Source organism: Pelecanus crispus, chromosome 5 (assembly GCF_030463565.1).
Source record: "Pelecanus crispus isolate bPelCri1 chromosome 5, bPelCri1.pri, whole genome shotgun sequence".
Lineage (NCBI taxonomy): Eukaryota > Metazoa > Chordata > Aves > Pelecaniformes > Pelecanidae > Pelecanus > Pelecanus crispus.
In genome coordinates this window covers 84,612,835-84,624,859 of record NC_134647.1, presented here as the reverse complement: position 1 = coordinate 84,624,859, position 12,025 = coordinate 84,612,835, and the positions used below count along the sequence as shown (strand labels likewise).

General features: G+C 41.4%; 1 protein-coding gene across 1 annotated transcript in view; it reads left to right on the top strand.

Annotated features, from left to right (window-relative positions):
* Nucleotides 1-12,025, top strand: part of VAV3 (vav guanine nucleotide exchange factor 3) — a 170,042-nt gene that overhangs the window by 106,557 nt on the left and 51,460 nt on the right. The window contains exons 18-19 of the mRNA XM_075710568.1: nt 3,232-3,254; nt 6,716-6,761. Coding sequence (XP_075566683.1) covers nt 3,232-3,254; nt 6,716-6,761 — 69 coding nt within the window. The remainder of the gene's footprint in view (nt 1-3,231; nt 3,255-6,715; nt 6,762-12,025) is intronic.

Here is a 12,025-nt window from a genome sequence, read left to right as displayed (position 1 = left end):
AATTTTTAGTTAACTTATGCATGATTCCTTTCTCCTTCAGATAATTCCATTTGAAAAATTACTACATTTCCTTAGGTGGAAAAGAAGCTTCTTCAACTGTGCGATGAACTTGAAAGAAAGTGTTACTATATGAATGGGTTAAGTTTAGAGTTTCTTTCATGTCGTAATGTGTATGCCCAATAATATAATCCATGCTATTTATGTAATAATTGCTTGCTACAGCACATTAAGAGATTATTTATAAAAAGCATGTATTTGGACATCTAAAAAGAAACCAGCAGCTTTCAGTGTTTACCTTTTTGCTGGCTTGATCAATAGTTGCAAAATTTCTGGCTCTCCTCCAAACCTACCATGTCAACAGCATTGACAAGTAAATGCTCAAATCCCAGAATGTTCACTGGAGTTATGCCACTTCTTATTTAACTGCAACAGAGGTTGAGCTGTATTGTTTAACTAACCATCCTTGCTCAACCTGAACAAAAGTCACTTTGGGGGCTCGATATTTTGTGTAGAGTCCTACACTGTGGTACTTCTAGGTCACAATTTGCTTTTCTTCTGATGATGGAATGACTGGATAAATGACCGGAAAGGAGCAGGCAGTCCCACAGCTCCTTCAGAGTGGCCTACTTTATAGTTCCTGCGTTTTAAATATTTTGAATTTTCTTTTAAAATAGGAAGCTGAGTAGTTTACTACATATCCTTTTTATTTACTCTCCATTTAGTTAGCGTGTAAATCCAGCTGCTGTTGCATTCTTGAGGAGCAGCTTATTCCCATTTTCTGATCTGTGCTCCCTCACTTAAACCGAAGCCAGCTGCTGCTCCTGTTGCTTTTGTAGTAAAATATAATTATCAAAATGTGACCCAATGGTATCATGGCCTCAGTGAATAAACAAAAAACGTAAAAATTGTGCTGAACTATGGCAGTAAAAGTAGCTTGCTGTCAGAACTTGGAACTCACTCACTTGATAATTTCATTGACACGTTGTTGATGAGCAGGAACCTGAATTAAAATTGCCATGTGTAAAATATCTGCTGGTGGATATCCTCAGACATTAATTTTTTTCTAAAAATAGAAAGAAATAGAAATGAGGTTTTTTTGCTCTTGTGTAACATTTGGAAAAAAGGTTTCTCATGAGGAAGCAATTCACGTAATTCAATACAGAATATTCTGAAATACAGGAATAGTTGAACTGTAATGAAATAACAAGACAAGCATAAGTCTTATTTTTTGAATAAGCTTTTATGTGGAAATACAGATACTGGATATTTTTATTTTCCTGAAGTGTGAATAGTGAAGTCAGAAATGGCATTTTGGTCCGTCAGTGTTGGCAAAGTTTTGGGCTTTCTTTCTAATCCAATCCCCCGGCCTCCCTTTTCATGAAATTTATTTTATGCTAATTATCAGGAGTATTTATTACCTTCCTGTGTAGTGATTTCTTGAATCCAATTATTGAAAGTTGATCAATGAGTTTCTCATTTATTATGAAGAGTGTTGGGATGCTGCAGTCACCAAATGGAACTCATCTAGTTGGGTTTGGGATATTTACTAGAGGTAAAAATAATATTCAACAGCAACCATTAAAAATCAGATTCATTCATTCCCATTGGAGGATAGAATGACATTTCCGTTTCATTTTTTTCATAAGAGATCTGCAGAACTAAATATAGGCCATTTAAAAAAACCAGTGCCCCTAGGTCTGGAGCTGATGTTTTGGCCCCCCCTGCAATTACTTCCCTAAATGACTTCCCTTCATTTGAAGCCATTTCTGTGTTGAGATGAAACATTCAAAAAAGGTGATTTTATTCAGATTTTGGCAAAAATTCTGAAAGGCGTATCAAATTGCAAAAGTAAATACCAAATGATACTGAATTTCAGCAGCGGTGAGGCAACTAACTCCCTCAGCCTCCTTAGAAAACCCCAGCGTCTACCCGCATCTCCTCCTTTGGGGTGGGCTTATTTGTCTGCTCTTGGCTCGCTATACAAATGCAAATTAATGCTTTTGGAAAGGTTATAATCATAAAAGCGTTTTCCGTGGATGACAGGATGACGCGTCTTTGGCGCAGGGTGTGAGAGAGGGAACGGTGACGGGAAGGCGTACGTGAGAAGCGGCCTGCCCGTGGTGAACAGGCTGCGCCTCGCCAGCCCGGCCCCGAGCCCTCCGCCGGCGTGCTCCGTCTCGGCATGCCTTACCATCTTTGCATAAAATGCTAGAAAGCCAAAGGGGGTTTTTCCCACACTTTACTATTTAATGTAATTTTTTTTTTTTTTTAGCAGAACAAAATCTACTTGCAGCTAAAGCTTTTTAGTTGATTTACAGTGAATATGGCTTCCTGTTTACAGGTATTACAGTAAAAGTTTTCAAATGTGATGAAGCAGAGACCAGGCATGTGCAGCTTGTGCTTTGCCTCAATGGCGTGTGCAGCCCTAGAGGGTGCACACAGGTAAATACAGCTGTGTGTGCTTTGGTAAGGCACTGGACCAAAATCTAGAGTCCACCCAAATACCTGTTACCAGATCAGACATTCAGAGAAAAACGTAAAAAAATACCCCTTTTTGTGTCGTTTGTGATGTGCGGTGGGGTGTGTGTGTGCAAAAGTGTTACTGTCTCGATGCAGTCCTGATCATCCACAGGACTTTATTTTTTTTTTTTTTGTCATTTTTAAATAGTATAAGAAAATTCATAGCAAAGGAGGCAAGTAAAACACCAATAGCTTCAGAGTTTGTGGTGTACTTATGCAATGCTGCATTGAACTTAGACACAAAATACAGAAAAATTTGAAGCCAGAGGCGCACACCTTATCTTGATACACGCTGGTGTGCTATGAAAAGACAGAGACAAGCAAAGGTGCAAACTCGACTTGCAGAGAGGAGCTGTAGCTTTTGCATTCCCGACGAGTCGGTGGTTCTGAAATACTTTTGAACCGTTCTAGAAGTTTACGAAGCTCAGCGGACCAGCTTGCCGCGCGGCCGTTGGGACGCGCCCGTGGCTCGCAGCAAGGAGCCAGCGCTGTGGGCTGCGCGGCCGGCAGCTCCAGCGCGGGGCGGGGAGCGCGGCGGGCTTTGCACAACAGCACCTGGCGCAGCCCCGGGCTGCCGCGACGGCTGCGGGTTTCGGGTCGCGAGGGAAGGCAGCAGTGCTCTCTAATGCAGCGCAGCGCAGGCTGAGATCGCTACAGGAAAAGTGTACCGTTTACAGTCACCAATAATGCCAATTTTTACTTATGTTTCAGAACACGGGAACCTGAAACACGAGGTAAGGATCTGTTTTCCTTTGCATGTGATGTTTGTTTTGTCGGTGACATAAGAGCTCCTTGTTTACTCTCTGCATGTGCTGTTGGAGCAGGTACGTTTTTCTTCTGAGTTTAACAACAGGTTTCTTTAGAGTGCTGGAAAACAGAAGTTGGCTAAGAAACAAGGTATTTATAATTAAATATAAACGTAATCAGTTCAAAGTGGGAGTCAATTTTTGGTTGATATGCCTTAAATGTCGAGAGCACTGGGAGGGGTGGAGATGCGTTTTTTAAGTTACAGGTAAAAAACATACATTGCTTCACGACTGATGTCTAGATCCTTACTGTTCCTAGACCACATCTGGCAGGAGAGTTAAAAGTAATCTTTTATTTTTTTTTAACGTTAGCAAGTCCTGCTCTAGTGACATGCTAGTGTACCAATCTCTGCCACGTCAGGCTGCTGGGCGGTGAAGGGCCGGCAGGGCAGCGTTCGCCTCTGCGTGTAAAGAGGCTTCAGCTGCAGAGCGGTCTGGGGGTATGGAGTTCAGAGAATGCGGGCAGGATGGCAGACGGGCCCCGTACGGAGGAGCCGCGGCGGCGCTCGTGGTGCACCCGGGAGGGCTGCAGGCTGCCCTGGCTGGTTTTCTGCCCCGCTGCTGGTGCCTTCCCGCGGAGGTACCGGGGGGCACGGCACTTGGGTGTCCTCTGCCGGCTCTGGCAGGAGAGTGGCAGCACTTTAAACGCAGGGTACAGCAGTTTCTAGCATCTGGTTTAGATCAGAAGTTTATGGTAATTTCGCTGCTTAAATGACACGCTGGTTACGGACGTACGAGCGTGTAAATGACTTCGCGAGCACGTACGTGTTTGGTGCTGTCACCAAAATGGGTGATGGGATCGGGAGGGCGTTACCGCTGACGTGACGGGCGCAGGGGTAGCGGTGCGCAGGGCTGACCACGTTTCAGCTGTTCCGGTGTCGCGGTGACCGCGGACGGTGGTGGGGGCCAGGTGAGGGGGGCCCCGGCTCCCGCTGCAGAGCTCCTTGGTGGTGGGCCTGCGGGCTGCGGGCGGGCAGGGGCCGCGGGCGATGGCTTGCTGGGGGCTGGTGGGGAGGGTGAGGTGGCTCGAGAGGAGCTCGGGGTGAGGAGGGGGCTGCGCTGCCGCAGACCGCGCGGTGCCCAAGGGTCTGCCGCCTGCCCGCTCCCCTCCCTGCTCCCTCAGCCCTGTCACCTGCCACGCGCCGTGCGGCGCTGCGTGTCTGCCTGGCAACACCCGCTAAGCGGGGGCTCTCCGAGATGGCAACACCCGCTAAGCGGGGGCTCTCCGAGATGGCAGCACCCGCTAAGCGGGGGCTCGCTGAGATGGCAGCACCCGCTAAGCGGGGGCTCTCCGAGATGGCAGCACCCGCTAAGCGGGGGCTCTCCGAGATGGCAGCACCCGCTAAGCGGGGGCTCTCCGAGATGGCAGCACCCGCTAAGCGGGGGCTCTCCGAGATGGCAACACCCGCTAAGCGGGGGCTCGCTGAGATGGCAGCACCCGCTAAGCGGGGGCTCTCCGAGATGGCAGCACCCGCTAAGCGGGGGCTCTCCGAGATGGCAACACCCGCTAAGCGGGGCTCTCCGAAGCAGGGAGGCTGCACCACCGCCTGTTTGCTGCGGTCTCCCGCTGCCGCAGCTGGCGGGCAGCGCTGGGGAGCCGTGAAGCCATCGCTCCCTGGGCCGCGCGGTCAAGGTTGCCCGACTCGGTGAAGCGACCCGCGGTGAACATGCTGTGGCTGGATGAGGAAAATAAATATCCTCGTCGTATCTGAGCCCTCCTGCTCCTCGGCTTCCTACCCCCTAGCTTGACTGGTACATTTTTTTTGTGAGGAGGAAATGGCTGCCTTTCCGGAGCTATTGATTGGCTATTGACTGTTGATCCAAAAAGTCCAGATTGCTTTCATTTTTACCAAAACTTTTGTTTAAGTGCCCGCTTTAATTCTCTCTGTGCAGAAGGAAACTTGAGCACGGATGAGGATCTGTCATTTTGGAAAACACGGATTTAGATTTCATACCAGTAATGTAATAAAATCTACTGGTACTGCAATATATTTAAGAGTATTGAGCATGTTTTCCTACAGCTTAAGAATTATTTCCTTAAAATTGTTTTTCATCTGGTCCTTTGGTGTATATGACTTACATTGTCACAGAATTATTATATATTTTTTCATTTCAGTTAAACATTTCTGCATCTTCCTTCGTGCTTCCTTTTCCCACTCCTGCCCCTTTCCCTCTCTTGTGCCAGTCTGCAGTTACTCGCCACTCTGCATCAATCCTTATCAGCCATACAGCCACCATTTAAAAAAACCAAACCTAACTAGGATATAATGGAGCCTTTTGTTCTTATTCAGTGTTATTACCTTCATTGTAGCAGTAGTTTTAAATTTTTCTTCTTTAGCTTTAAATTTTTCTTCTTTCCACTGCAGATGAAACAAAACTTGCATCCTTTCTTTAATTAGAGTTGTGGGGTACAGGGAATGTCCAAAGACTCAGGAGTGTGAAAGCTGTTTTTTGAAGCAGGCTTTTCATTTTGCCAGCTTGCTACAGGGCTTAGTAATTTGGCTGCGCCTCAGGTTATTGCTTTCTGGTTCGCCTCGGTGTGTGTCCTGCATCAGCTTCTATCAACTGCAAGTAAATTGGAGCAACCTAATTGTTGCCTTTGTTATGCAACATGCTTTGCTCTGCTTGGTTTGATTTAAAAAAAAAAAGCATTAACCTTCATGCAAGCTACCAGTTAAAACAAGTTTGCAAACGCAGATCAGTAGTTCACAGATTTGTGTTATTTCACATTGAAATATTTGGGGATCCATATTAAGTGTCTTGGACTATAAAATACATTAAAAAAAAAAAGGTAAAAAAAAAAAATCTGTCTTGTCAGAGAGTTTCTGATTTCACACAGCTCTGGTTCATCCAAATTTCAAAGAAAGAGGGAGGCAAGTTACTAAATATATTTAAGTATTTGCCCAGAAAATAAGGAAATTAAGAATTGCATAGGAAATTCTAGCTACCTTAAATATAAAGTAGGAATAGTGAAAGTTTCTACCTCATTAAAGCAACGCAAGCAGCTTTGATGCTTTTGTGTTTGTGGAAATTATCTGGGGCAGATAATACCAAACTGCGTATTTTTCCACTATTCTATTCATAAATGATTAAAAACTAAATTTGTTCTTGGTATCAAAAGGTGTTGATGTATGAATAAACCTACGGACTAAAAATCTTTTGAGCCTAGTGTCAGGGAAAAAAAGATATATGAAAAAACTGTCTACGTTACTAAGAATATTTTTCAAAGTATAATCTTTCTACAAGATAAAGATAATTGTGGTGGTGGTTGGGGGAAATAACTTAAGAAAACCAGCATTGCCTAGTAGATTGTGGGAATGACAGGAGTGCACTGTGCCTATGTAAAAACATGTTTATTCATATCCTTGATTTGTATGTTTGCTATGCAGAAACGAACGAATGGAATTAGAAGAAACTCTAGACACGTGGACCCAGGTTTGTGTCATGACTTTTAACAGTTAAACATTAAATAAAAAGAGAGAGAAAGCTGTAACTCACTTTATCAAATTGCATTATGAATGCTATTGTAATGCATGCAATGTTGAGAACTTTCTTTATTGCTAAGTCGTCAAGGCCTAAAGCGATTGCTCTGTTTGTGATTTGAGAGACAAGGTCAGCTGATTGAATGCCAATTTGGTTTTTCCTTGTTTTTTTTAAGCAGTGCTTCAGTTCTACCTGAACAACAAAATGTCTCTGGTTTTTCGGTTAACATGACCCACCCTACTGTACTCTGCAGTTTTAAAAGAAATAACTAAGTGATGAAAAGCAGGCAGTTGCTTATAAAGCTTAGGTTCTGATCTGCAAAGTTGTCGGTATTCTCAACTCTTTTAACTGTGGTGGTGCTCAGTGCTTAGCTGCATTGAATATGAGTTGCTCTTCTACAAGGCGTAAACCAATTGCAGTTTTATGTAGAATTTCAAAGTGATTTTATTCTTCCTGTTAGTTTATAGTAGATACTTTTGTGGAATCATGGCAGCAGCAGCCCTTAAGAAAATTAAATTATTGCTTATAGATGGTGTATTCGAGTGGGTGAACATTTCCTCTGGAGACCCATTATATGTCTGTATAAAATACGCAATGGTTTTCAGTGTAACAGTGTGATATTTTTAGTGTCATTTTTTACAGTAATTACATTTCTGTCCTTTATGTTTCTTGTATAGTTTAATTACTGGAGATTGGTTATGCAGATATTATTTGGAATAAAACGAAGCTGTGGATTATTAAATATTTCTAGATTTGGACACCTGAGAAAAGTTGGAGCCAAACATTAAACAGGATGGCAACTCTATACACCACATTATAGGCTGGCAGAGCTAAGCACTTTTCAAAAAGTAGGAATGCTGGTTGTGCCACTAGCATTGCAGCTGCCTTGGCTCTGAAAGTCTGAGTGTTGTAACTAGCTGAAGCAGACCACACCTTTCTTACTCAGGTAACTTTGACATGTTTTGGAACATGTATCATCACTCTGTTCCCTCTAGCAAAAAAAAAATTGCTTCATGATACTCCTAAATTGTTCTGTGTGTTGTTGACTGCAGTCATTAAAGAAAAAAGAAAAAAATAAGCACCCTGTAACTCTGAAAATTAATACAGTCAGAGGGGGAAACATCAAGAATATCAATTAAATAATGCAGAAGAGGGTAAGAATACTTCTTCCAAGTGGGACTGTTTGAGTTCTTACCACTCAGTGGTATGTGTTGCAGTGAAGTGTAACATGTGCTTGCAGAACGATCCTTACAGGTCCAGGTCTTTAAACACAGCTGTCTCATGTAGACTCCTAAAAGGTTAAGTAATTTAGCTTCGAGAACCTTTGAGTATACTGGTGGCTTTACTTGCTGTTGAAGTCCGATAGAAGTATTTACATGATCTTTATATACAAGTATACTTTAAAATCAGTTTTTATTGAAGACTAAGTATCATTGAAATCATCAGAGTCATTGAATTAAATACATGTTTAAAAGCTGTATGAAACCAATGCCTACAATACGGTTCTGCTCCCCCCACCCCATCCATTCACCTACACAGAACAGTTCTTTGAGTTGCTGGGGTAGTCTTACTGAGTACAGTTCTCAGTCCCTGTTACATTTTTGAAAGCCGGTAGAAATGCGGAACATCTGCATTATGCTTAGGTCCCTTTATTAGACATATTGTTGCGGAAGACTGTCTTGCAGAATTGCTTCTGATGTTATAATTTTTTTGGAATGAATAATAACAAAGATACTACATACTAATGTGCTCCGTAAGTATACTTTGTCAGTTTTCAAATGAAGTGAGCTTTTTTATTTGCTTTTTGTCAGCATATGCATTCTGTATCCTGCTGTAACTTGTGGAGGTAACTTTCAGACATGAATGTCTTTGGTAAGCTCTTGGCATCTCTTTTGCATATTCTAAGGAATATTGCTCATCAGATTGCACGTTGCCTTGAGAGACAGAAGCACTTGTAAAGAGATCGGTTATTTCAGGCATACATCACTGCGTTGGTCCTAAGAGCTTTTCAAGAACACTGGCGTATACATCTTTGGAAATCCCAGCACCGTGGTGCTCTTTTTGCTGAGACAGGTAGTCAAAGTCAGAGATAACATTTAAATCTTAATGTGCTTTCTTTATAAGAAAAGAAAAAAAAAAAAAATAGAGTTCACTGCCCAGACTGGTTTGTCTTTAGGAGGTTTAATATGCTGCTGCTACCTGTGTTGCATGTTACGGTGCTGAAGCATAGGTGCGAGTTTAGGAAAGCAGGCATTTGCTGTGAATCAATAACAGGCACCTGCAGTGTCTAAATATTGATGGAGTTTGATATCACCAGTAAATACAATTATTTGGGGCTGCGAGCATTTTAGCACAAACATTTCAACATCATGTTGTGCCTTGTCTCTTTCTGTTGTCTGTCTTTGGCTATTTTAGTGAAGAATATTGAATGTGGGAGGCATAGCATAGTCACGTTGATGCGTTGTGATTCTCTTTTTATGCCTGCTAGAGCCAAATTCAACTCCTACTGACACAGCTTAGCCCTGAATGAGAAAGCGTTTAAGTTTGAGAAGTACTGCGAGTAGAAGGATGGTCTAAACAAAACAGTGTGAGGATACTGGATTAAAACATCTCTTTTCTTCTGCTGGTAAAGGTCGTTGATGGAGGAACCTATCTAGCTGAAGCACCCTAAAAACACTAAGTTGTTCATGGCTGTTTATTTGGTTTTCTTTGAAGTTTGGTTAAAAGTTTTGACAGTGATAGTTTCCTCCTCGAGATTTGCTTTGTGCTGAATAAGAAGAAGAGGTAGAAGGAAAAGCGATTAATGGATGATGAGGCAGAGAAATTCCTGGGAAATGAAACAGTCATGAGAAAAGAAATATGTGCAGAAACTGTACCCAAAGAAATGTGTGCAGAAACTGTGCAAGTGAAGAACAAGTTGGAAAGCGAAAGAAAATATGACTGTCTTTCCTTTATGCTCTGCCCTGTGACTTCAGCCTGTGGTCCAGGTGCAGATGGCTTCCTGAATTGGTCCATCTGCTAAGTTTTGGGGGAGACAGGCTTTAAGTAACCTTTCTTTGGATTAATCAGCAGATAGTAAAAGCCATTGAGAGAATGAACCTGTAAACGCATCTGCACCTATAAATCCAGGAAAAATTTGGTCTAGAGCTTGCATTTCTCTGTAGAACAACGTGATTCTGCTTAAATGTATTTGAGAAGTGATTAGATTGGTGTGAGTTTTTGCCTAGGATGGGCATATGGAGTGATAATTATATAACATTTTTAAACTTGTGTAAGGAATGTCATGAAAACTTTTATGCATGTGTTTAATTTTAAGCATGCAATTTGCACTGTTGACTTAAATGGCAAATGGACCATTCATATGTATATTCATAAGCATAAATTAAGGCTTTGTAAGTTTTCTTGAGAAGGATGATGCAATCTGACCAACGTTTTTAATAGAGATAATTTTGTATGTTTTTTTAAAAAAGAGTAAAAATTACTTTCTTTCTCAGCTGTTGGAATAATACAGTGTATGTTTGCTATCTTTTTATTTTTTTTTAACAGTATAAAGAGTCTAAATGTGATAGATTCACAGCTTGGTGTTTTTAAAACTAGTTTTACCCTAAACACTTCTGCTAATATAAACATTGGAACTTTAATCTCTAAAAGTGTGAAAGTATATTTCATATCACAAGGATAAACTTGGTAAAAATAGAACACTAGAAGCCTTATATTCAAGATTCATTCCAGATTAAACTCAAAATCTGGTCTGTGAAAGAATGTCACTGAGCATATTCTGACTTCTTAAATAGCCGATTTCATTATAAGCATGGATTAAAGCTTTAGAAAACCTTAGTTCTGAACTCTCAGGGACAGCACCAACAGCTCTTCTCCCTTCAAAGAAAGTAAAATACTGACTGTTTTGGTTTTTTTTGCGGGGGACACGCAATATTAACAAGTAATGTATGCAGTGCAATAGCTTGGGCAAAGCTGTTTTTCAGCCGGGGAGTTCAATGTTCAAATAGTAATTTTAAAAAGAGGTTTTTGTATTTCTGGTTGGTGTCTGGTCCATGCTTGCTTTGTGAAGCAGTCCTGTAATATTGATTTTACAGATTATGAAGAAAAGGATCTGAAGAGAATAACTGGGTTTACGGCCTGAAGTATACATGTTTTTTAAAAAAAAAAAATCTGTGCAGGGAGGAATACAGCATTGAAGATACATTTATTTAATTAGACTTAGTGCGAAATGAGCTACTGTGTACTTCATATTTTGTTGAGATTGGATTGTGGAGTCTTTTAACTAGGTTGTGTCATTGCTATATGTGTTTGATTTCTAAGCAGTGGAACAATACTGAGGCGTTTGTGTATTGTGGTAATGATTGCATCTCATCTTCACAGCAAAAATTAGGGGATAGTGTAATATTGGCAGTTTAAATTTCCTTTTCAGTTAAGAATGAGGTATATTAGACTGAGATATTTCAACAAATTCTGACACAGTGTGCTCTGTAATATGCAAGTCTAACTCTGATTTCCATTTCAGTGCCACTCCAACCATATGCCCAGGCAAAAGCAAAATCTGGCCTAAATTCAAATGCTGGGATATCCCAACCTGCAGATAATTCTTTGCCAAGCACATAGTTGTTACAGATAAAACTACTCACTTTAACTGCGAATTTGAAGCATGTCTCTCATTTTCTTGTCTTATGAGCTATCCAGGCAAGTCCTTGGTAGTCCTGATTGTTGTCTTTCTCATTCAGCCCAGTACAGAGAATACCCAATTTCATGGATAAGAAAAGATAACCTTCTGCAACATGAAACCCAGTGCTGAAAAACTGGCGTTCAGGAATTTATTTCTCCATTTCAGCAATGGGGGCAGCTACCTGTGATTCTGGCTGGATCTCTGGTGGCCTATTACTAACTAGCTGTCAACATCATTGTTGAGAACAAGAATTTGTCTTGGTTTCAAGCCACAGAAAAAGGTCTACCAAAAATAAAAAGCCAGTATTAACCAAGCCCCCAGTATTTAGTTTTCTCAGAAGTGAGGAGCTGACTGATGTCACTAATAGTATCTCCTTATTATGACTATCTCCATCAAGATGGATTAGACCAAGGTAGCATTTTTTCCTTTAGTAAAGGGAACTTCTGTGTATAGAATCAAGAAATACGTTGATAGGTGTTTTTCTGAGACATTCAGTAGTGTTACTTTCATTACTTTTCCTGTGAATAAAATGGAG